This window comes from Falco rusticolus, chromosome 7 (assembly GCF_015220075.1).
Source record: "Falco rusticolus isolate bFalRus1 chromosome 7, bFalRus1.pri, whole genome shotgun sequence".
NCBI classification, from domain to species: Eukaryota; Metazoa; Chordata; class Aves; order Falconiformes; family Falconidae; genus Falco; species Falco rusticolus.
The window spans coordinates 6364426-6388357 of NC_051193.1; the positions used below are offsets into that span (position 1 = coordinate 6364426).

At 49.7% G+C, this 23932-nt stretch overlaps 1 protein-coding gene across 1 annotated transcript; it reads left to right on the forward strand.

The window, feature by feature from the left end:
- Positions 1-6932: 6932 nt before the first annotated feature.
- On the forward strand, positions 6933-19688 carry LOC119150768 (cartilage intermediate layer protein). The gene is given in 10 exon segments (XM_037393580.1): positions 6933-8256; positions 9954-10078; positions 11290-11373; positions 12350-12403; positions 13820-14005; positions 15142-15456; positions 15561-15669; positions 16149-16306; positions 16934-19185; positions 19188-19688. Coding segments are annotated over 9 exon segments (3357 nt in total). The 5' UTR covers positions 6933-8256; positions 9954-10020; the 3' UTR covers positions 19329-19688.
- Positions 19689-23932: the final 4244 nt, after the last annotated feature.

The following is a 23932-nucleotide window of genomic DNA, read 5'->3' on the forward strand; positions in this document are numbered from 1 at the left end:
AATATGGCTATTTTTCTCTGGCGTTTGCACAGTAACCCCCTTGTGTTTTCTTTTTTTTTTGGCTCATCTCCTCAAAGGTCAGCTTGGATGTTGTCTGCTCAGCAGCCTTCAGCTGAGTCTCTGAACACTGGTTTAACAATCAGAGGTTTCTGGTCCCCAGGATTAGGAAACAGTGCTGGCAGGCAGGGCTTGTTTCCATACACCCCGGCTCAGCTTTTTCCGAAATCCCCTCCTTTTGGGATGCTGCCCCAGTACATCCCCAGAGCTGCAGCCCAGCGCTGGGTCACGGGGAGCCAGAGCTTCTCCAGGCATCCCCAAATAGAACTTTCCTCCCTGAAGCCATACGGATCATTCTGGGATGCTGGAGAAAACAAAAATCAGAAAGCCACACCAGGTAATACGGCCCTAGTGGCAATTTTTGCATGAGCAGACCTCAAACAAAAATGCAAGTGCTGTGTTTTTCCATTGGACACCCCACATAAATCGGGATCTCATGCAGGCAAAGCAGCACAGGATATAATTTCCATTAACCTCATGCAAATAAGGGGCAGGGAACCTGCTGCTGTTCAACCTAATAAATCATCGTTGGCATCTTATCTATGCAAAAGAGAGAAAAATCACCTCTGAGGGAAACTCCTGCTGCTGGGCGTTATGGGGGGGTAACAATTGCTCTCCTTCAAGCAGAGCTATCCCATGGCAGCACCCATCACCTGCACCCTCACCCCAGGCAGGTGCTTCTGCTGGGGTGGCTGTTCAAAAATCGCCCTTTGCTCAGAAAAACCTCATGTTTTCAGAGTTTTTAATGCTGATTTTTTTTTTTCTCTCTCCAATTCTTCTTCTCCTCCAAACCTTGAATTGTCTTAGGAGCAGCTCGTCCAAGGAAATTTTTGTCTCATACTGGACTCGAAACAGAAAGTCTAGTCAGGGACATCTGACATGCAATGTTTTTGTGAGTAAATACCAGCGTCCATGAAGTCATTTCCCGGGGTTAGAAATGAGCTCACCTCTGGAATGGCTTCTCTGGAATGGCTTCTCTTCTTACCCAAAGTTCACAAGTCAAGCAGTTGTGAAGCTCCCAGTTTTCACCCTTATTAAAAACCAGCACTGGGGCTGCGTGTGGTGCTGTGCTGCCTCCAGCTGTACACTACGGATGGGTCTGTAGCAGGGCACCACCCTGCACTCCCCGAAACCTTTGCAACAAAAGGCAGAGGACCAAAGCTCAGTGGTTACTGGGGATAAACCAGCATCTCATTCTGCCTGCTCACCCGGCCCTGGCCGCTCTGCCGAGCCTGCCAAGAGAGACAATAATTGCCATCCCTCATGGGGATAATCTGGGTCATCCCATCCCCCTCCTAAAAGCCCTTGTTTAAAACAGAGGGAGGGATCTCTTCTGCCCACAGGCTCAGTGTCTTGCTAAACTGTGTCTTTGGAGCATTTCTTGGTGAAATAGCATGCTGTTTCTGATTTGGTGTCGTATATCGAAGCCTCACTGGAGACCTTACCAGTAAAAGCCCTTCTCCAGGGGGTATCGTGGCATTGGACAGCAGCACTGAGAAAAACATGCTCTTGATGCTCAAATCTGCTGCCATTCCCATCTTTTAACACCCTGGCTGGTGCTCCTGGTGTTGCTGAGCCCAGCACTTCACACTGGACATCCAAGTCATGGACCCAGCCAGAATGGCGTACAGGACAAGGACTCTGCTGGCAGGGGAGCCCAGATATCCAGAGTATCATTCCCAGAGGTTCCCCAGATTTACGTCTTCCCATATGGAGCAGCATCGCTCAGTGTTTTTCCTCAGTCTTCCACCAGGACCAGAGCAAAACTCCCTTTCCCCATCCCTAAACTAGACAAGAGAGAAGAGTGAGCTTATCACCCTAGACCAAACCCTGAGGTCAAGCTCCAGAAAGCATGGTGGGCTTTGGTGCTGAGCCCTATCCGCTCACCACAGCACAATAAAACCTGGATGCGTGCATGCACTGCCGCTCCACCCACAGGTCCTCTTTCCCACAGCAGCAGCATTGCTTCCTTGCCCAGACAGGAACCTGAGACAGGGGCATTGCTTTGGGAAGTCTCAGCCAGCACCCCAGTCCCGTGATGCTCCTGTCCCCAGTAAACCAGGAAAATCACCCATGGGATCGATGGAGGGGCCGTGGGTCCCCTTCGGCTCCAGCACGCACTGACCCAGCCAGGGCTTTCTCTGCCCTAACTGGGTATTTTTCTTGAGCTGGAAGAAGTTATGAAATCCCAGTGTTTTCATTGTGACTAACGCATGGAAATGAACAATTTTGCCCTTGTTTTTGGATGGGTTTTAGTTGCTGTCCTTGTCTTTGCCTTCCGTGCCCTCTTTCATCCTCCAGCTTTTTTACTCCCTGTGGGACCTGACCATCGTGTTGCTCCAAACATCAAACACCCTCCTCTCTCCATGCTCCTGAACTGGATTGCATGTCCCAAGGCCGTTATTTCAGCACTCCTTTTGGATGCTCCTTCCCAAACACGGGCCAGGTTCAAGGGTTGGTTTTCCCCATTTCACTGGGGGAGAGGTGAGATGTGGGGAAAGCTGAAAGCCCCACCGGACCCTCAGCAGCTTTACTGGCAGCTTGCAGGACTGAGAAGAAGGGAAAACCTCCCCTGGCACCTCTTTCCCCCACGCTTCATATCTCCAAGCAGTTTTCAAGGCTTAAAAACACCGCTGGGTGAACTTTATGTGGGGACGTGACTGCTTTTAGGAAGGGATCAGTGGTTCAGTGAGGAGAGATGCCATTAATACTGAATTAAGTGAGATGGAGGAATATAGTTTCTGCTCCCCCACCCTATTTTTCCCCTCCTGCAAGAAACCTACTCTGAGCCAAGCCCTAGGACTGCGAGATCCTGATATCCCTTGGGATGAGCATCAGTGCTGACATCTCCTTCTAGCCGGATTTGGCCTCCCGGGGAGGTGTTTCTAGGAGGCAGTGCTCAAAGTGATGCTGGAAGCGTTGCGCTGTTTCTCTCAGGAAGGGCTTTTGTCCCATGCTGACTTCCCAGCCTGCTCCCGGCAGTTTTCCTCTCAGCTGGTCCAAGGTGCTCACACCAGGAGGCTACCAGCCCTTCCCTTCGGCAGCGCTTGGACCTCACCAAACACCTCTGCCTGCTGTGCCAGCAAATGCACTTACCCTGCAGCGAAAGCTGATACGGCCACAACTGCCCAGGGGGAATCCCAGCAGTGCTGGAATTAGCTCGGCAGAGACTGGCTTTTCCAAACATGCCCTGGGCACGATGTATGAAGTCATGAGATGTTTTACAGCTCTGGTTGCCCCCATGACCACAGGTGCTCTGGGAAGGGGAGGCATTTCCATGCCCTCCTTTGCCAGTGCGGCTGCTGGCAAACTCTTTCAGAGCTGAAACTCAGAAGTGGATCGGCACTGATTATCCCAGCCCAGGCTCAGCTCCACATTGCTCAGTGCAATAATTAACCTGAAATAAATTCACCCATGGTTCAACGAGTGCTCACCACCTGCCCAGCTCCATCGCATGCACAGTTTCTGTCCACCCCAAGTAGAGGCTCATCAGCACACCAAAAAAGCACCTTTTAACCTGATGCTCCACCTCCATCGCCATCACCATTGCCTCCGGTCCAGCTTACACAGCCTACACCTCTCCCATGCCCTGCCAGCGCGATCCCTGCAGAGCAGGAGAGACACAAACCAGATACGCTGGAAGACCCAAACCCTCCCCTGCACGCTGACAGGTCATGCAGGATTTTGCTGGTTTTTAGGAAAAACTGGCTGCTGCTTTGCTGGTGTAAATCAGCTGCAAACCTGCCCACTTCGACCTGGTTTATAGCAAGAAAATCACACAGGAAAAGGCACAGATGAGACCAGGGACTGCCATCGCATGGGTGGGAGGCTGCCCTCCCCACCAGCACGGGTGCACAGCCTGGAGTACATCCAAGCCCGAAGCTAATGCCCGTAAATAAGAGCAATAAATTAAGGATTTCTTCAGAAGTGATTAATTGCCCAGAGAAACATGTGCTTTGACACAGGATGGTCTTTGTCCACCAAAGCCTGTCCAAAGCTAAAGCAAACAGCCGTCAGGCTGTGGGTTGGAGCTCTGCTCCTGCTCTTCCTCTGCAGTTTGTATGTCCTCATTGAGGCGCAGACCTGGTGCGGACCTGGCTGCATTCCCATCGTGCCTGTTCGCATCCTGTGACTGCATTCCCATCACCAACCCGAGTTGTGCAATAGTGCAGGCCCTGCCACAAGCCCACATCTGCTGGCAGGATGTTCCCAGCAAACGTTAGTGTCGTAGTGGCACGTGGCACTGTGATGCTGCCCTGCGAGTGTCCCTGAGGAGTTAATGCTCCAGGTGCAGTGGAGGGAGAGGCTGGGACGTGCATTACTTATGGAGGGCTTGAAAATAATGGCCTTCTCCATCTCGCAGAGAGTTCCTAAATGAGCCAGACTACTTATCTTAATTTCGCCAGCTCAGCAGCGTAATTAAAAAGGGATTCACTATTCAGACACTTCTGGTGCTCTCATAGCATCTCACATCCCTGCTCTTCCAAGCTGTGATGGGGAAGGAGAGATGGCAGGGATGGACATAGCATCCAAGAGGGAAACCCCAGCAGGATCCTTGAGCAGTCAGGGATATGACAGAGACCAGCAAACCCCTCAACAGGCGGTGTGGGTCTGGAAACGGGGCTCTATGTGTGCAGCAGGGATGCAGGTAACAGTCCCTGGGCACTCAGATTACAGCTGTGCCCTGCAAAAGCACTAAAAAAGCCCTTTTCCTTGAAGATGTGACCACAGAGTAGGGGACACTCCCCGTTTTTCATGCTGGAGGTGTGTTTGTGTGTGTCACTTGTGTTATGCTGATGCCAGCAGACATTTGGGGGCTCACCCCATGACCAGACCCCACTAGCAGCTCGGCCACAGCTGATTGCTCGCCCCAACTCCTGGCTCTTGCAGTGCTTCAGAAAAAGCTTTCTCGACCTCCAGAGCTAAAATCAGTCTTTCCCTGGCTCTTGGCTTTCATGGCATCCCCCCTCTGCAGTGCTTTTTGCATCTGTTTCATAAATGATGCACGTGGAGCTGAGCACTGCTGAGCCACAGTCGAGGCTTTAGCCCCTAAGCAAATCCTTCCAGGGGGGAAAGGTCCTTTTACTCTTTTTCTCCCGGCCACAGCCTGTAAATCCTCATCTGCACAATAAAAACAAACTCCAGTAGTTCATTTTTTGGGCTCTTTTCCAAAGCTTTTAGGCAGCTGGAGTGTGATTTTGTGCTGATGAAGCGGTGGAGAAGGGCTTAAGTGAAACAATATTGCGGTGGCTGCAAGGTTTGCTGGTGGTTCAGAGCTCAGAGTGAACCCCGGGGACCCGCTACATCTCCAAGTTCTCCTACAAACCATGGAAATCACCAGTCCAGCTCCTGGGATAGCAAAACAGGATTTAAAAAACAACATTAGCCACCCCTGGAGCATGGCTGGAGAAGTGCTGGGAGCCAAGTGCTTAATGAAATCCCAGCTCCCAGCTCACCCTCCTAAACCACGCAAGCTTCCCCAAAGTGTTTGGGATGGAACAAAGTCATCAATCAGTTATTTTAACTCCCAGCTCCGTAAACAGAAGCAAGCCCAGAAACACGCAGCAGGGGAAAATAACCGTCAGCTCCCTTTGGTGGAGCGAAGAGGGTGCGGGGAGGGAGGACGGGGGCAGCTGGCGGGTAATGGAGCACGGCCTTGGTCCCAAAGGGCATTTCATGGGCCCACAGGGTATTCCGTGCACCCCACAGCCTGTAAATCTTATGTGCAGACCTGAGAGCAGCCCCACCATCCCTGCTGCCCTCCCGGCATCACCAGCTTTTGGTGACGGTGACTCTGCCAATGCCGTATTGGAAAGGGTGGGTGGGAGGCACAAATAGCCGGGATGAGCATCACTAGCTGATTTTCCTCTGGGTTTATTAGAGGGACACAAGAAGAACAACAGAGACAAGCACGAATGAGCATGGAGAGGGAGATGCTGTTGCACCATCCACTGTCACACTTCTCTGACACTGCCCCAGCCTCGGCACTGGTGGCCCAGGAAGCACTAAGCATGGCAGTGTTCACATAAATACATTACAACTTTGTAATTACGCATGGGTGATGAAACCTTGCAAAAAAAATCCATGCGAGTCAGGCAGGGTCCAAATGTTAATCTGGGAGGGGTTCTGAGGGGCTGATGCTTTGGTTGGGAAGCACCAGGTGAACCCACAGGTGATGGCCAGAAAGGTAAAAGCAGTTTGGTCTAGGATGCATCCTTCCCCATTGGCCACAGGTGCTACAGCCCTGCAGAGCAACCACCCCCAGCACAGAGCAGCACCCCGCTTGTCCCCTCTCCAGGCACTGTCCACCTCGGGTGGATGGAAAGTGGCGAGCATCTCCCAGAGCTGTGGTGCAGCTGGTGGTGTTCAGCGCTAAAATCATCTGGGGCTCTGCTCACACTGCTCCATCCGACATCAGCCACATGCCGGAGCTACAGCAAGGGATGGCCAAGCCAAGAGAGATTGCGCAACCGGACTTTTCTAGAGACTTGGTTTTTGCATGAACTCACATGTCCCAGACCCACTCCTGAAGCTGCACAAGTGTCTCCTGAGCCTGTCTTGTAGGAGCCATGCTGGAGAGGAGACACCCACACCAAGAAGCAGACACCTGTGCCAAGGAGGATGCAAAATTCCATGCAGAAACACCTGCAGCTGCCCCGGGCTAGAGCTAGCACTTTGTTTCCATAACCTAAAGAACGCTTTTTTCCTTTTGCAGAACAGTATGTTTCCTTACCCCGCAGTGCAGCCCCTGGAAATCAATGCCAGGTCGGGCCAAGCGGCTGGTTGGACCGGAGCCACCTGCTGAGGAATCGGTGCTGTGCTAGGGATGGGCTGGCTGTGGCGGGACATAGGTGCCATCCAAGGGAAGATGAATTCCTTGTTCTCAGTCTCGGCACCTTTCCCACATCTTGTCCTCATCACAGCGGGGAAACGCAGCTGAGCTCCATGTTTATCTCGCAGGTCTGGGGCCTCCAGCTCACCAGGCGCTACTTCCCCACCGGATAAACATTCTACCACTTTCTGGCACATTTCAGGTGTTTTTTCCTTTTTGCTTGTAAACACAAACAGGAGCCGGTGCAGTCCACTACCAATTATTTTTTATGTGACACCTTGATCTATGTTCCTCTTGCACCGCTCCCTCTGGCAGCTGGGCCGGCAAGGATTACTAAGAGGCAGCCTAGGACACCGCTGGCACACCCCGCACACCACTGGCTGCGCCAGCACCCATCCCCAGCCTTCAGGGATGCTCCCACCACGTAAAGCACACGCTTTCGCACCAGACCCCTGCAGCAAACCAGCAGCATGACCCCACAGCGCTGGGGCTGCGTGCGTGGGTGATACTCACTTGGACATGGCCACACGCTCTTTGCAATGCCCGGGATCCTTGAGCCAGGACCAGCTGCCATGAGTTAGATGGGAAAACATGATTGCAGAGGAAGGAAGGATCTGAGGGGGCTGAAGCCAGCCCAGGGCAGTGGGGAGCTCTCATTGGGGTCATTGCTAGGTCTCCCCATGGCTCAAGTGAGATGCAGTCACATTTATTTGCAAGGACGGTCCTGACTCTGCAGCTCTGTGCTACCCCAGGGTGTCCAAACCACCAATCCATCTGACTTTGTCCCACATCCTTGCATCCTCATTTGGTCCCTGCCAGAGCCAACGTGGGGGCAGAGGTGAGCAGGCAGCATGGGCAGGCAGCAGTGGGGAACGCCTGCAAGACATGGGAGGCCCATGGGCAGCACCGGCTGGGCACTGTGTGTGTCCCAGACCAGGCAAGAGCCAAAAAAGCATCCCCAAAACTCATTGCACCATGTACCTGGCTGCTGTATCTCCATCTTCAATGCTCAGTGGCATCTCTTTTGGATCCAGACCCAGGGTGAACCCCTAACACCGACAGTGCTGTGCCAGGCTGTGGTGCCCACACCGTACTCTGCCCCAGTGCCAACAGCACCCTGCCATGCCATGGCATCGCCGCCAGCCCCAGCAGTTGCTGTTTCGCTGAGGGTTTGTGTTTACCATCACCTTATTAAGGGATTATTCAGCCTGTGGTTTCCTTGCTCGTCCGATCTGTTTTTGCTCGGCAGCCGGTGGCTCGCTGCCATCCCCTAAGCTACACGCGGGGCTATATAAGCAACCTCACTGCCTTGGCTGCGGGGAGGCTCGCACACAGCCCAGCTCGGCAGCAGCGCAGGGAAGGTTTCGGTAAGCTGCAACTTTCTCTCTTCTTCCCAACTGGCTGCAAATCCCTTAACCCACAGCTGACAAACCCTCGCCTTGTCCCTAGACCGCAGCTCAGCTGGGGGCTCTGAGGCAAGAGGGCAAGACTCTTAATTGGGGGTTTTATGGCTTTTGTAGGTAAGAGAAAAAAAAAACCAAACCCAACCCCGCTAAGTTTTTCTCCTTCATCGCAGCTAGCGGTTAGGCAATTTTGTTATGTTATTAAGGCAGCATAATTAAGCGTGGCTGTGATTGAGGGTGAGGTGGAAATTAATTGATGAGCAGATGAAGGCACAGAGGCTGTGGGCTGGAAAACATCAATGGGGACACAGTTCCTGGTGTTCTACTTCTCCCTTCCACAGCCCAGCTAATGGATTTGGGGCAGGGTTATGGGGACAGCTGGAGCGGGGGCTTCGAGGGGGGGATGGTGCCTTGCTCACGCAGGGCTGTTTGATCTCCCGCGGCTCTGTCCCACGCCAGAGAGGGGACACAGGCAATGCGAGCGCTCCCTGCTGCCAGGATCCAGCTGCTTGAACCCCCCCTTTCTTAGCATCGTGTGTCCCGGGGACGGGACAGTATCCTGTCCCAAACCCAGCACTGAACAAGTCACAGCCAGTTCCCAAAATAGCTGTCCAGTGGGAAACAGGCTTTCAGCCTGGATTAATTTTTCCTGGTTATTGTCTGGCCGCGAGTTCACGACCGCGCCGTAAGCCCACAAACCACCGCTCATGTGTTGCTTGTTATTTTTGCTTGACTGGGATTTGCTGAGCCATAATCAAAGTATTTCCTAGTCCCACATTCCCCAGCCTTGGATGGTTAATACCGCTTACAAATAACAGGGTGTTCTCACCGCCGGCTGCTCTTTGTCAGCCTCATTTTATGGGTAAACTGAGGCACTGAAAGGCTGAGCCAACATTTCCCCCCCCCCCCAAGTTCATTAATTTTAAGTGCATAAAATAAAGCACCTGGAATTCCAGCTGGTGTCGCTCAGGATAACACCAGCTCCATGGGTACCTTTAGAAACTAAATACCCAAATGCTTGATGCCATTGGGCTAAGGGACTCAACCCAAAATCTGAAGTCGCTGAGCTGAGGAAGAGCAACACAAAGCCTCAGTCCCTCATCTCTGCGTGCAGAAAAAGGAAAACTTTTAGCTTCTTGCTCGCATTTGCAGCAAAGGCTTGGCTTGTGGATGGGGTTTTCTGCTTTTGGAGGTGCCCAGGAGCCTTCCCCTTCCCCACGCTCCTGGGATGTTCTAGGATAAGATGCCATCCTTGAACTAAGCCCAGTTTGCAGGTGGGGGGTGGAGGCGTGGAGACGTCCCTGCTCATGTGGGGGGCAGAGGGGGGTGCTGGGGGGCCCATGGAGCCGCCTGGGCTGTGAGAGCATCCCTGCAGAAGTATTTAAGCTGTTAAAAGGCACTTTCAGGAGATGCGATCACAAAGCAGCACTCTGCAGAATAGATTTAGTCTCAGATATGACGACAAGAAGCAGAGGGGATGGGAGCACAGACATGGAGCCCCTGCTGCTCCCCCCGTCAGGGGCTAAGTGGGGGCTTTCTGCGGGGAGTGAGGGGGCAGGGGGTACAAGCAGCCCCACGGCGTGTTTTGGACTGGTTCAACATGGGAGAAGCTTTCTGAAAGCAGCAAGACCCCGGGTAAGCCTCGACATGGGTCTCTGCAGGTCTGGAGAAGGTGTGGGACAGCTGCGGATACTCCAGAAAGCCCCTGGTCACCCTCTGGAGACAACGATGGTCACTGCAAAAGGATGGATCATCCTCCTCCTCCTGGGGGCAACATCTGTTTTAGGTGAAAGTTAAATGTTTCTATTCCCATCACGGTGCTGTCCTCTACCCACAAGCCCGCCAGTGTGAAGGCATGTCTGTCGGCGGCCGCTGAGCCAGCAGACATCGATGGCTGGGCACTGCTCTGGGTCAGCGTGGCATTTGCCCGGCTGGCACCCATCCTGTCCCCGGAGCAAGGGCAAAGCCTGTCTGTGAGTCAGCCAGGCTCTGGCTGACAAGGAATGAGCCACCCTGCCCATCGGCTGTGCTGGCACCATCCCTGCCTGCCACCCCTGAGACCCCCTGGCGTCCAGCCTGCACCCCAGCTCCCATCCCAGCTCCCCTCTGCTCCGAGCACACCCACCCTAGCCAGTGCCTTATCCATCGCCCAAGTGCAAAACCATCCCAGCCTCTGAGCTGAGCCCTCGGGAAGCAGCAGCAACATGGCTCTTCTCCAGGACAAGATGCTTGGGAGCAGCAGGGTCTGCCCGCTGCTGCTCTGGTGGGTCACGCACACCAAAGTGCCGAGCGATAAGCAACCTGCCCCTTTGCTCCGGCAGGTCTCACAGAGAAAACATGTTCACAGACTCTTTGGATTTGTTTTCCAAGGCTATAGAGGAATTTTGCCCTGAAGTGCTCTGGCCAGACGCCCAGGGATAAGAACAGGGAGAGTCAGTTTGTCCCTGAGGAGGTGCCCAGAAGCCCTGCTGAGCCCCTGGGAGCTCAGCACAGGTGAGAGCTGGTGCTGGGCAGCATCAGGCTTAGCTCCCCAGTTTAAATGAGACTGGTTCCAGCAAGCACCCCAGGAATCAGCCACGACCACTAGCTGCCCTTGGGCACGCAGGCAGCAAGCGAGTGCAGAAATCAGTCCATGTCCCATAGTGACAACCAACTTCACCCACCTTGGGTTAATTTCTCCCCGTGCAGGGAGAGATGGGATATATTTTATATCTCCAGCTATAGAAACACTATTTGATCTGAGCTGCTCCAACACAGAAAGCACAAAGAAGTTTTTCTTGGGTGACAACGGAAATGGCAAATCTGCATCATACCTGAGCCACAGTGATACTGTGGGATATCTCCATCACTCCCTTTGTTTGGCATCTCCAGCACTGCAGCCCACAGGAGCCCTAACTGGCAGCTCTCCCAAAGGAAAATCTGAAAAAGTGAGCCTAAGGATGCCCAATCCCTTGAATCTAATTAATCTAATTTAATCTCCAATTTATTGACCCTTAGGTCAAAGGCTTCTGAAACCAGCCCTTGCCAGGATCCAGATAGGACAGAAAACCTTCAGCCCGCTGGTAATGCTCAGCTTGGAGAGTAAGTTATTTCCCAGCTCGAGTGGCTTTCCCTTGCTGGGACAAGGGGTGTTTGCATGTGTATTATTTTTTTCAGTCTTAATTGACAACCAAACAATATTATTTGAGTAGATGAGGACATTCAGGCAATGGAATAAATGTTAATCATTCACAACCTCCTGTAGGGTTTTGGCTATTGCTGACACATGCTGTTGGCTCCTCTCCTGGAAAAGTGAAGGTCAAGTGTGTGACCACAGCCCCAACTCCCACCAGAGGCACGCGCGGGCTGGGAGGGTGAGGAGAGCCCAGGGATGGGCAAGCACATGCTCCGACCTGCCTTTCACCTGCCCAGCCTGCCCTCACACCCGGGACAGTTTGCAACACCATTGCTTTAAAATTAAAGCTCACGGGGTGTTCATTACCTGTAGAACTCACTCTGCTCGTTAACCGCTGGGAGAAACGTCGGCCCCTCAAGCTTTACTGCCCAGGGCTCAGGATTTAAATTCCAGTAGGCACTGAAAGGGATGGAGGTGCCGATGCCATAACCAAGGGATTAGGGGATTTTCCCAGCCTTCCATCCTGCTCCCAGCAGCTCTCTTAGCCGCTGTGGAGGATCAAAGCACCGAAAACACACTCAGAGAGAAGTCCCCTCCACCTGCTGACAGGTATTTTTAGGAAAACTACCAGGAAAATTGTTTTCCCCTCAAAGTGATGGTACAAGGCAGTGATACTGAGGCTGGGGCTCATAGAACAGGGCTGACTCCTACTACTCTAGAAAGCAAAATCTCGAGGTTTTGACCAGTGCAACTGGAAAATAAAGCATCTGCCCTTCACAGCAGTGAGCTATAAAACTGTTTTTGCCTGTAGGAGAGGGTGTGCCAGACCTGGTGGGGTTGAACAGCTGGGCTTGCTGGAGCCAGGCCACCGGGAGGGGATGGTGCTCAGCCAGGGAGAAGGCAAACCCTGCCCAAACCATCCTGCGCGTTCTCTGCCCGCAGGTACGAGGAGCAGCTCTCGCCGGCGAGACCCGATCTTCACCTACGCCAGACGCAGTACGTTCCTGCCGCTGGTGCTGCGGGGTAGCCCTGTCCCTCCCCACATTCCTGCCAGCACTCAACCCCTCAGCTTATCCCTCATCCTCTGCTTTCTGATTTTTCTGCTGTCAAGGTGCTACCCAGAGCCATATAATGCTATTTTCCTCCACAGGACTCTCCTTCTCCTTTCTTATCATCACTGCAGATTAAAGCAGCCGATCCCAAACAAGGTTACGATCTTACCGAGACCCCACTTTAATCTGCTGCATGTTAAATTTTTGCTTGGGGCAAGTACAGACAGGTATTTATCCATGCACCACCTGGGAGGGGACCACATCCCCAAGCTCACCTCCTCCTGCATCCCCCAAATTGCTAAATCAGGTCTATGGATGTGCCACTTGGGATGCAGATTAAAACAGATTAAAAACTCACCCATTAAGCCAAGAGCTCACTCCAAACCAGACATGACGCGCCCGTGGCTGGTCTCATTTAAATGGTGTTTTCCAGCCACCTGCTTTTGTAAGCCAGGGGTTGGTTTTCGCCCATCACTATTGGATCAGTCCAGCTGCGTGCCTGTCTGCCTTTCTAGGAAAAAACACAACCTGGTTTATTACAAATTGGGTGGAAGAGTACGTGTGGGAGATGACACAGCACACGTCTCCAAGAAACCTCATTTTTGGCAATTTTAGTCACAAGTGCATCCTCATAAACATTATTAGAATGTTGTCATTTAAAAACAAACCCAAACCACAGGCTTCGAGTGGCTGTCATCCATCCAAAGCAGCTTAAAACAATAGTATCTAGTAGCCCAGTTAAAGAAATTCCTTTAAAAATCTAATCCAATATTAAACTCTCGTGTGTTTTACAAATCAGCAGGCCCCTAACATGCTCAGCCTGCTTGGTAGCGTCTTAGGCTTCTGTTTTACACACAGTAAAACTGGTGCTCATGATAGGACACATGCTCCCCCTATAAAGAACATATGTTGAAGTATGGTTAAAGACAGTCAACACAATCATGCCAACAACTTTACCCTTTTCTTTTGGTGTTGGTTTTTTTTTTCAGTTTAACAACATTTGAAACACAGGCAAGCATTGCCCCTCAGACAGCATTTAAATGACAATGTGTGTTTGATTTCCCTTAAGCCACTGTTATTCAACACTAAGCAAGAGCTGCATGCACTTTGCTCCTCTCAGGTTTATCTTAATCATCCTGAATTTGGTAGCCTGCGGAGAATGAAGTCAGAAGCCTTCACATACCTTCTTGTGCTTTATTTTCCAGCTCCCTAAGCACTGAGTTTGCTTAATCCATGGGGTGCGTAACACCCAAACGCGTAGTCTGAGCTATACAGAAGTTGCTAAGAAAACAACTGCCTGTTTTCAGGCAGCTGTATGTGTAATGTGCGTCTCATTAACACACCACTGATGTTATTCAAGGTCCACCGGTGCAAGATTCAAAAAGGTTTTTGTCTCCATGGTCGAAATGGAGCGAGTGTTCAGCAAAGTGTGGCCAAACCGGTGTGCAGAAGCGTACCAGATCCTGCCTAGCTGAGCGCGTCTGGGGTGTGCACTGTAATGAAGCAACTGAGGAGGGACGGCTCTGCATTGGACATGTTTGCTCAGGTGCTCCTATAACTTCACTTATGGGCGGGGAATGATGTCCTACCTCACCACTGCATAGGTGTTATACCCCCTTCGTGATCATTTTACCATCTTTCTCTCCCTTGCCAGAATTTTGTGATGCCTGTGCCTTTCCCAGCAGGGCTGTGAAGTACTGAGGGAGCAGAGCGTGGGGAGTTTATAGCCAAACAGCAAGATAAGAGGGGTGTCCAGATATGGGGGATCATCAGGGACCCATAAAGATCCTGGTGATACAAGAAAAATCTCATTAGTCTTGTTATCACAGCAGCTCTCAAAGTGGAAGCAGCAAGTGCAGGCAGCTGTCTCCATGCAATCTGCTGGAAGGAGAAGAGTTGGGAATATTGAATTGCCACTGCCCCTGATGAAGGGGCTTGTTACTGATTGTATTATTCTTATAATCCCCTTTTAAACAAATAATTCTGAAAATAGTTGATGTTTTCCCCAGGAACGTTGTTTCAGGTTTTCCCTGATTTCTTCCAGTTATTTCCAGCTTTAAAGAAATTATCAGAGAGCTGCTGTACCGGGATACTCTGTGATTGTAAAAGGAATGACCTGATTAATCCTGTTATTTAGGATTAATTGCTATAGGTAATGAACATGTTTCAGAGTCACTGTTTGGGAGACCATTTGTTAAACCCATCGAGTAGTGCTCATTTTGCAATTAGCCTGTGTCCTGCCCAAGCCAGGATACCATTGAATAAGGGAGACAGTTTTTAAGATATGCCAAAGTCATGACTTTGGGGCGTGAGTTGGTAATAGAAACCTACAAAGTTTAAGGCATTTGGATTTGTGATTTTGCCAGGGTTGAGCTAAGAGCTTACATGCTGATCTGGATTCAAATTTCCCCAAAATTCAGCCCTTTGGGGAAGGTAAATAACAGTTCCTAGCTGTAATTATATCCACGTGGCTGCTTTCTACTAATTGTCAGGTTCAAAATTACATCGTCTCTGTGTTTCTAATGCACAGCTGTTGATAATCAGTAAAAATATGTTTTGGATACAATTTATTCCTTATGCAGTATCTGCCTTATTGCATCTAAATTAAAAGCAGACATGAGACTGTGCCATGAGTGTTAAGGGACTTGGGGCTGCTTTCTGACATGCCTGCCTCTCCTCCAGCGTGCAACATCACCTGCCTCATGGGCCGTGTCAATGCCGACTGTGATGCCTGCATGTGTGAGGATGCAACCCTGCATGGGAAGGTCTCTCTTGAGGATGGGTCACCTGCTGCAGATGCCCGAGTCTACCTGCAAGCCAAGAAACTCAAGCTGTTGACAATGGCTGATAACAGGGGCATGTTTAGGATCCCAGGGGTTTGTCCCGATGGCAAAACCACCCTGAAAATAAAGAAAGCCAAATATGCAACAGCAACTGTCACTGTGCCTGAGAGCAACAGAAGAAACCTGGCGATCCAAGTGCAGCTGCAACGATCAGGTAGCCCCAAAAAGGGGAGGAATGTAAAGGCTTTACAAAGTAACCAGAAATAAACCATGATTTTAGGAGAGTAAGAGTAACAAGGCCTTTTCCTTCTCCCACAGGCAAACCCTACATTTTCAGGAGCCCCGAGGACAAAGCCAGAAGAGTGGGACAGAGTGTGTCACTCTGCTGTGATGCCTCCGGGACCCCGGTCCCTGACCGCTACCTCTGGTAAGGAACTCAAGTCTGATCAGGCAGAAGCATCAGCTGTCCCACAGATTCAATTTTTATCTCCTTACCATCTCCATAAAGGTGGGAGATTTTTAGCTATAAAACAGCTAAATATGCCGAGAACAGATTGCTGCAAATTATGGTTTCCTCGAGATGTGCCGAGCTGGCATTTCTCACAGGTGCGGTAACATCACCTGCCAAGGAATTTACTGGAAAAACATACAAATAAGAGCGTGACAAACCTCAGCAGTCACAACTAGCAGCTCTGCCTGCCTGCCAGCTGCCCAGCAGCCACATCTCAGTACTTCCAGGGGAAGAGGAATAATTTGTAGGTGATGCTACACAGGCAGACTACAAATGGGGAAACTGAGGCAAGAGGTCTGGCACAATCCACACAGCCGGGTGCAGGATCAGACCATTGCTCTGCTCCAGCCAGGCGGTCAGCTCTGTCCGCTTAACTGCCTGCCTGTTCCTGGCAGGTACCACAACGGCTCACTGTTGGATCCTTCTTTATACAAATACAAAAACAACCTGATTCTGAAGAACCTGAACAGAGACCAGTCAGGAGAGTATTTCTGCAAGGCCAGCAGCGCCGGGGGGTCAGCGAAGTCCCAACCCGCCAAGCTTGCTGTTATAGGTAAGAAAACGTGCACGATGCTCTCCGAGTGGCTGGGGAGGTGGCAGTGTGCAGAAAACAGAAATTGTGATACATGTGGGAAGTCACAGGAAAAAGTATTTGGGGTTGATTTCATGCATCCGTTAGCATCTATGAGTTAGCAGAGCTGCTTTTGAACCAGATGCTCTCTACAAGCTCTGGACTGCAGGTGACTTGCCAAGCTCAATCTGCTGGTTTCAGCAGATTTCTCCCTGTACTTGCTGCCTGACGTGAATATTTCTGTTTGTATAGCTGGGGTTTTTTTAAACCTTGGGACAAATTTTAGTCTATCCATAGCCAAAAAGCCAGGCAGCTGCAGAACATCTAGCTGAGGGTGGGTTGGATGGCAGTGGTGGGTAAGCAGGAGCTGGGATGCTCCTGCAAACAGCACTGCTCTTCATCAGGTACCTCAAGTTCAACCTGAGCACCTGCCTCACCGAAATGGAGGCTGGATTAATTCAGCCAACCCAAATCCTGCAAAACATCTGGTTTATGGCTACAAAACCCTCACTGTTATTGGAAGCAATGTTTAGCTCTCAGGGTTTCAGACCACATAGCGATGACTGTACAATTATTTCATGCTGCTCATTAAGAAATCCTACTCAACAGGAAGACAAGAGGCAGCCTGCAACTCCCAACCCCAAAGCCACCCCATCCGACTTCCTCACGACTGCTTCCAAAAAGCAACAAACTCTTTCTACTACGACGTGGGCAAGTGCCCAGCAAAGACCTGCGCTGGGAAGCTGGATAAAGGACTTCGATGTAAGGACAATGTTGCCTACTGCTGTGGGGTGTCCAAGATGGAAACCAGAGACATCTCCTGCAACGGGTACACGCTCCCCACTAAAGTCGTCGTAGAATGTGGCTGCAAGAAATGCACTGAGACCAAAATAATGGTTCGAGGCAGAGCCACAGCAGCAGATAATGGTGAGCCCCTGAGGTTTGGCCACATCTACTTGGGGAACAAGAGAGTGAGTATGACTGGATACAAGGGAACCTTCTCTATCCATGTCCCAGCAGACACAGAAAGACTAGTTTTAACTTTTGTCGATCGGCTGCAGAAGTTTGTGAACACAACAAAAGTTCTGCCTTTCAAGGAAAACGGAGGCGCTGTGTTTCATGAGATCAAGCTACTAAGAAAGCAAGCCCCTGTTACGCTGGAATCCACTGAAACCAACGTGATTTCTTTGGGAGAAATGGAAGAAGAGGATCCAATTGCTGAATTAGAAATTCCTTCCAATGCATTTTATAGGAAAAATGGAGAAGCCTACAGAGGCAAAGTGAAAGCCAGTGTGACATTTCTGGACCCAAGAAAAGTCTCAATGGCTGCTGTGACACAAAGTGACCTGAACTTTGTAGATGAGGAAGGGGACATATTTCCACTCCGCACATACGGCATGTTTTCCGTGGACTTCACTGATGAACAGGGCACAGAGTCTCTTAATGCCGAACAGGTGAAGGTTCATTTGGATGCTGCTCAGGTCAAGATGCCAGAGCACCTGCAAGAGATGAAACTTTGGTCCCTGAACCCAGAGACAGGATTATGGGAGGAAGAAGGGGACTTCAACCTTGAAAAAAGCAGACGGCGCAAAAGGGAAGAGAGAACTTTTTTGGTTGGGAATATGGAGATCAAAGAAAGGCGGCTTTTTAACCTGGACGTCCCAGAGAGCAGACGGTGCTACGTCAAAGTTCGAGCCTACAGAAGCGAGAGATTTCTGCAAAGCGAGCAGATCCAAGGGGTTGTGATTTCCATTATAAACACAGAGCCAGAACCAGGGTTCTCCTCCAACCCCAGAGCATGGGGCCGTTTCGACAGTGTGGTCACTGGTCCAAACGGCGCCTGCGTGCCTGCCTTCTGCGATGAGCAAAACCCCAGGGCCTACGCAGCTTATATCTTGGCAAGCCTGGGGGGTGAAGAGCTCGAAGCTGTGTCCTCTGCTCCCAAACTCAACCCTAACGCTGTTGGGGTCCCACAGCCATATCTCAACAAGCTCAACTACAGGAGAACAGACCACGAGGACCCCAAAACTAAGAAAACTGCATTCAGCATTAACATGGCCAAGCCAAGCCCTAACTCCCCAGAAGAAAACAATGGCCCTATTTATGCCTATGAAAACCTTAGAGAATGCGAGGAAGCCCCACACAGCGCTGCTCACTTCAGGTTTTACAGGATAGAGGGAGACCGGTATGACTATAATACTGTTCCCTTCAGTGAAGATGACCTCATGAGCTGGACTGATGACTACCTGGCATGGTGGCCCAAGCCCATGGAATTTAGGGCCTGCTACATTAAAGTAAAAATAAACGGACCCCAAGAGGTGAATATAAGATCTCGTAACATGGGTGGGACACACCCGCGTACCATTGGCAAGCTCTACGGCATCAGGGACGTCCGCAGCATTCGTGACCCTGGGCAGCCAGATGTGTCAGCAGCCTGCCTGGAGTTCAAGTGCAGCGGCATGCTCTTTGACCAAGACCGTGTGGATCGCACACTTGTGAAAGTGGTCCCACAAGGCAGCTGCCGCCGAGACAGCGTCAACAGCATGCTTCACGAGTACCTGGTGAACCACCTCCCCATGGCTACGAACAACGACTCCAGCGAGTACACAATGCTGGCTCCTCTCGACCCACTGGGACACAACTACGGCATCTACACTGTCACCGACCAAGACCCAAGGATTGCCAAGGAAATTGCCCTGGGCAGGTGTTTTGACGGCACATCTGATGGCACCTCCAGAACCATGAAAAGCAACATCGGCGTTGGATTGACTTTCACCTGTTCAGAGAGGAGTGCAGCAGAGCAAAGCATCTTCCAGTCTCAGAGGAACTCAGGCCAGCAGTCCATACTGGTTCTGCCAGGGGAGAGCCCTGCGTACCGAAGGCAGCCGGCAAGCCGCCGAACCACCCAAGGCAGGATCCCAACAAGAGGTCAACGTTCTCCCACATACTAGAGCTGTATAGAAGTCTCAGTAAAGTCAATCACACTCGATTAAATGTAATTTGAAAGTAACACCTACCAGCCAATAACCTAACTTAAAGCCAGTAGGTGTCATTATTTTTGAGACATAATTAAGGTGCCTTTTTTTTTTTCTCCCCCCAGCAGAAAGGAAAGACATAATGCAAAAATTGGGGGCCAGTAGCATAGGGAGTTCATGTCTTATTAAATGCATCCATAAAAAAAACATCTTCTTTCTGCCTGACATTAAACAGCTTCACATGATAGCCTAAAGGGAAGACTAAACACATGATTCAATTAAGTCATGTACATAAACCATTCTTCTGTTCTGCATCTGCAGACTTTGCCAGCCCAAGTACCTGTACAGTAGTAACATGAAAAGAAATAAACCTATTTCTTCATATGGAATTCAACTGCAAGGTTTTGTACTTGAAATGTAAGTATTTTATTTATTTCTAGCTTGGTTTAGAATGACTGTATTCAAGCTAAACTACCGGCAGCTGCATTTCTAAGAACTCACACGCTCAATAGGACAGAGAAGCCATGTGGATTTGTAGGTTTCACGTGGATAAAACTACAGTCTTCTCTTGCTTCTTGCATTATTTGACAAGAAAATCCATGCTCTATGATAGGGTAGGTCAATTTAAAAAGTAATTTTGTAACTTTGACAATGCTGCATTGCTTTTTTGTTTGAAATGCCCAAGTAAATAAACCACATGTAGAGCTGGCCAAAGAACAATCTGCAAAATTCCACCTTTCTGTTCATAAACAGGTCACAGCTTTATCAATCTTGGGTATGGGTGAGGGGTTTGGCAGGTAGCTGGTGCTTCCCCAGGCCCAGGACTTGGCCATGGTATGCTGCAGTCAGGGAATCTGTCCCCACCTTGAGATGTGGAGAGTCAGCAACAGCGCTGGGAGAAGCAGAGCAGCAGGTCTGGGCAAGGAATGAACTAAGGAGGCAGCAGCAGGGCTCCCAGAGTGGAAGAAGATGGGCAGGAAAAAAGGGCTGGGAACATGTGCTTTAAGAATGATAGGAAACCAGGCAACGCAGAGCCCTGCAGACAGGGAGAAGATAGGTTTCCCATCACATTCAGCAACAACGAGCAGGACACTACTGGGCAAGCAGGTGCTCTTAGCTGAAAGTACATACGGCCACCAAAGGGGTCAAACAGACAGTGATCATCTCCAAGCAAAATACTAAGTTGCCCTATCAAACCCCCACTACTTCTACAGTGGAATCATGGGCCTCACCAGCACAGAAGACATCCTGTGTTTACACTGAAACACTGGCAATAAATTTTCAGGGTGCAGGCAGGTCAGTAAGCCTCCAACACTGAAATTTCCATCAAAAGAGATCACAAAAAGTTGGGCAGTGCTACTTGATGAAAACTGGAATTGAAACACGTGCTCAAGCATGGATTTCCCTCTCCTATCCAATCCACTCCGATGGGTATGAAGCCAATTCTAGCTCTATGCTGTCTTACCTACAGCCCATCAAGGGCAGGGGGAATCTTTCAACAGCATTTCACAAGCTTCAGAACAGGTTTCTCAGGTCTGACACAGAGCATCCCAGGCGTTAAATGCAGAGCTGTGCAGGACTGAGTGCCTATGCAGCCTGAACTATGCTTAAAAAAAAAAAGAGAAAAACCCCACCTTAATAATCCATGTTTTTATGCAAAATGACAGTTATCAAAGAGAAGCAGAAAAGGAAGAGCTGTGGAATACCCTGGCACATCCTCTTCATACCAATGAATTTAGACTCTGTGTTTTCTTTTGTGTTTAGTCTGCTGCAAGGGCTTGGCGCGAGCTGGGGCCAAGGCAGCCAGTGGGGAGCATTAGCTTGGACCTTCCCACAGAGCTCTTGGCTTGTGCTGCAGACTCACAGAGAAATGTCTCTTCCCTCTGCTCCCCTCCCCCTCTGCAGACAGAGAGCCAAATCCTGAACTTAGTTTTATCACTTTGAGGGTGAAGTAACACAAATGACTTCTACAGACCAACCCAGGAGATACATGGATGAAAGCAAGCTCAGGATCTGATCCCTGTGCTGCATGTGGGCTCGCCAAACACAAGGAAGAGCACTATGCTCTGCTTTGGCGAGAAATGTCTGTTTAACAGCAATGAAATGGGTGCAGCCCTACAGCCTGAAACAGCAAGATGCTCTCCAAGTTTCCCCAAACTGTCCCCCACTGCAGCTTAACTCCGACTTGGAGGAACAAACTAATCTCTGCACGCACCGAGTCCCTGAGCTCTCAGAGGAGGCTGCTGGCAGACTACATTGGATACAGAGCAAGACAGAGAGGTTTCAATCACGGGTGCTTAATCACTATCAACAGAAAACAACCTTGGCCCAACAACCACCACTCACTTCTTCTCACTGCTAACACTTCCTCATTACTGATGAGCCACCATGCCAAATACATTAAGGAAGTTTAAAGAGGAGAAAAGCTACAGCAGGCCCTGGCATCCACCACTCAAAGTGTTCTGTTATAGTTCAATGTCAGTTCTGACTTCTCCAGCTTGCATCTATGGTCAGTGTATGGCAATGTCCTTTCTGCAACCTGAAACCTAACCCACACTCCCACATATTAAAGGAGAGCATCAGCTGGAGGAATGCAGGAAGGCTTCGACTCAGCTCCTCCCTCAGCCTTAGCCTTTGGACCACCAACCTTGAGAAGCAGGCTGAAGTGGGAGACCTGGCTCCTAAACATCATCAGGTTTGCAGCTAATGGCAAAGCATCTTCCATTAAGGTCACTTAGTTTCCAACCCGCAGATAAATCTGGTGACCTATCCCTCCTCCTGCTTTTAAGAAAGGGAAAATATTGCTTCCCAGAAGCTATGAGGCCGTCAGCGGTTAGGATAAACAAAAGGAGATTCTTGTCTAGTCTCAACCTTCAAATTATTCAGGGATTTTGCAATCAACTTTTTAAAGAGACTCAAGTACTCCTGTGATTAGTCACTTATACTTTTTGTTTATTTGTAATTTATTCAGCATAGAACAGGAATTAAGAGGTTTCCTAGGAAGCAGGGGGAGTAGCAAGGTTTCAGATCATGAAACAGATGCATCTAACTATGAGCCATCAGCATCCTAAGAAATATCACTCCCTCTAACGTTTATTTGAAATCCAAGATTAAATCACCCCTATCTAACACCAGAGCCCTTCTGGTGCCCAAACGTTTTGCAGTTCTACCAGTAATTTGGCTCCAGTGATCTTAAACTGAGCCATAGTGGATGCTGGGTCTATGAATACCTCTGCTACCTTCCCTCTTGTCCAAGAGGAGGACAAATGTTTTATTTTGCTACTATAACTTTCCAATTGCTAGGGTGGCTGTACTTGACCTCAGCAGTGGTACCGGGCATTGAATCACCATGTCCATGTTCCAGAGTGAACCCTCACATGCTATTCTACGCCTCATCAGTGAATGCCCCATTTTTGTTTTGTCTGTTCTGCAAAAATAATCAGATTTTCATTACCTACCAAGTTAAATCCCTACAGAGCTAGGTGAAAGCAAAGTTTCCAAAGAGACATTTTGGCTAACAGCTGCCTGGGGAACACCAATTCCCTTTAAAGCTTCTCCACCATGCCAAAAATAGCATGCTGAATATTTCCTCCATAAAAGAAAAAAAATTATCTTGCCCTCCTTTCCTCCATGAAACAACTGGGGTAAAGTCGTGCATATTCAGACCTAGGACATTAACTGTTAAGCAACAAAGAACTGCCTAATCTTTGATAACCTCTTCCCTAGAAAACAATTTCAAGAAGCCTTAAAGCAAACTCTGCACAGACCAAAAGATTAAGTTACAAGTATAGGTATCCTGGTTACAATATGGTTTAGACATTATTTGGTATTAAACAACTAACTGAAGACGTTCTGTACCAGATGTTCCACGCCGACCTTGGTTTTCCCCTGAAAGAGATGCAGCCAGCACCATCTACAGGCTTCCTCAGCACAAGCCACCTTAAATCCCCCCAAAGACGCAGGGAAACTCTGCCCTGTTGCTTTATCGTTTTGTCTGAACTGAACCTACCACCTGCCAGCAGCAACTAACAGCAACAGATCTCACACAAGGCGTCATCTAAAGCTGTCAGCAAAAGACGTACAAATTGCCCTTCAGGTTCTCTCTGATGCTAACATCTAACACAGACACTGCTGGCTGGAAGCTGGTATTCCAACCAGCAGCATTAATGCCACCCAGCAATAACATCGCTTTGCTCTGTGTTGTTTTGGAGATGCAAAGGATGGGGATACAGCTCTTTTCTATCAACTTTATAAGGTCAGAGCAGGTTCAATAAAGCAAAGGAGTTAAAGAATTTTCAAGGAATTTTCCTCAAGTCATTCCTAGAACAAAGCAGTTGATTTACCAGTCTGGTCATCTAAAAACTTTTAACCTTACATTGCCTGGACTTCTGATACTGTATTCTTTCTGTGGGAGTCACACCTCACTGTTCATTTTGCTCAGGTCATAATGAACCACAATGCATTTTCCAGTGCCTGGGGACCTGGTACATCAGAAAAGTTGGCTCCGTCCATGCTAACAGATAACTAAAATGCTTCGCTTCTCCCAAGTCTAAAATTCTTTACCATTTGTGCTTAAAATTATCTATAAATTGCAGTGGTGGGGTTTTTCATATACTCATTTCTCTGCTGATTC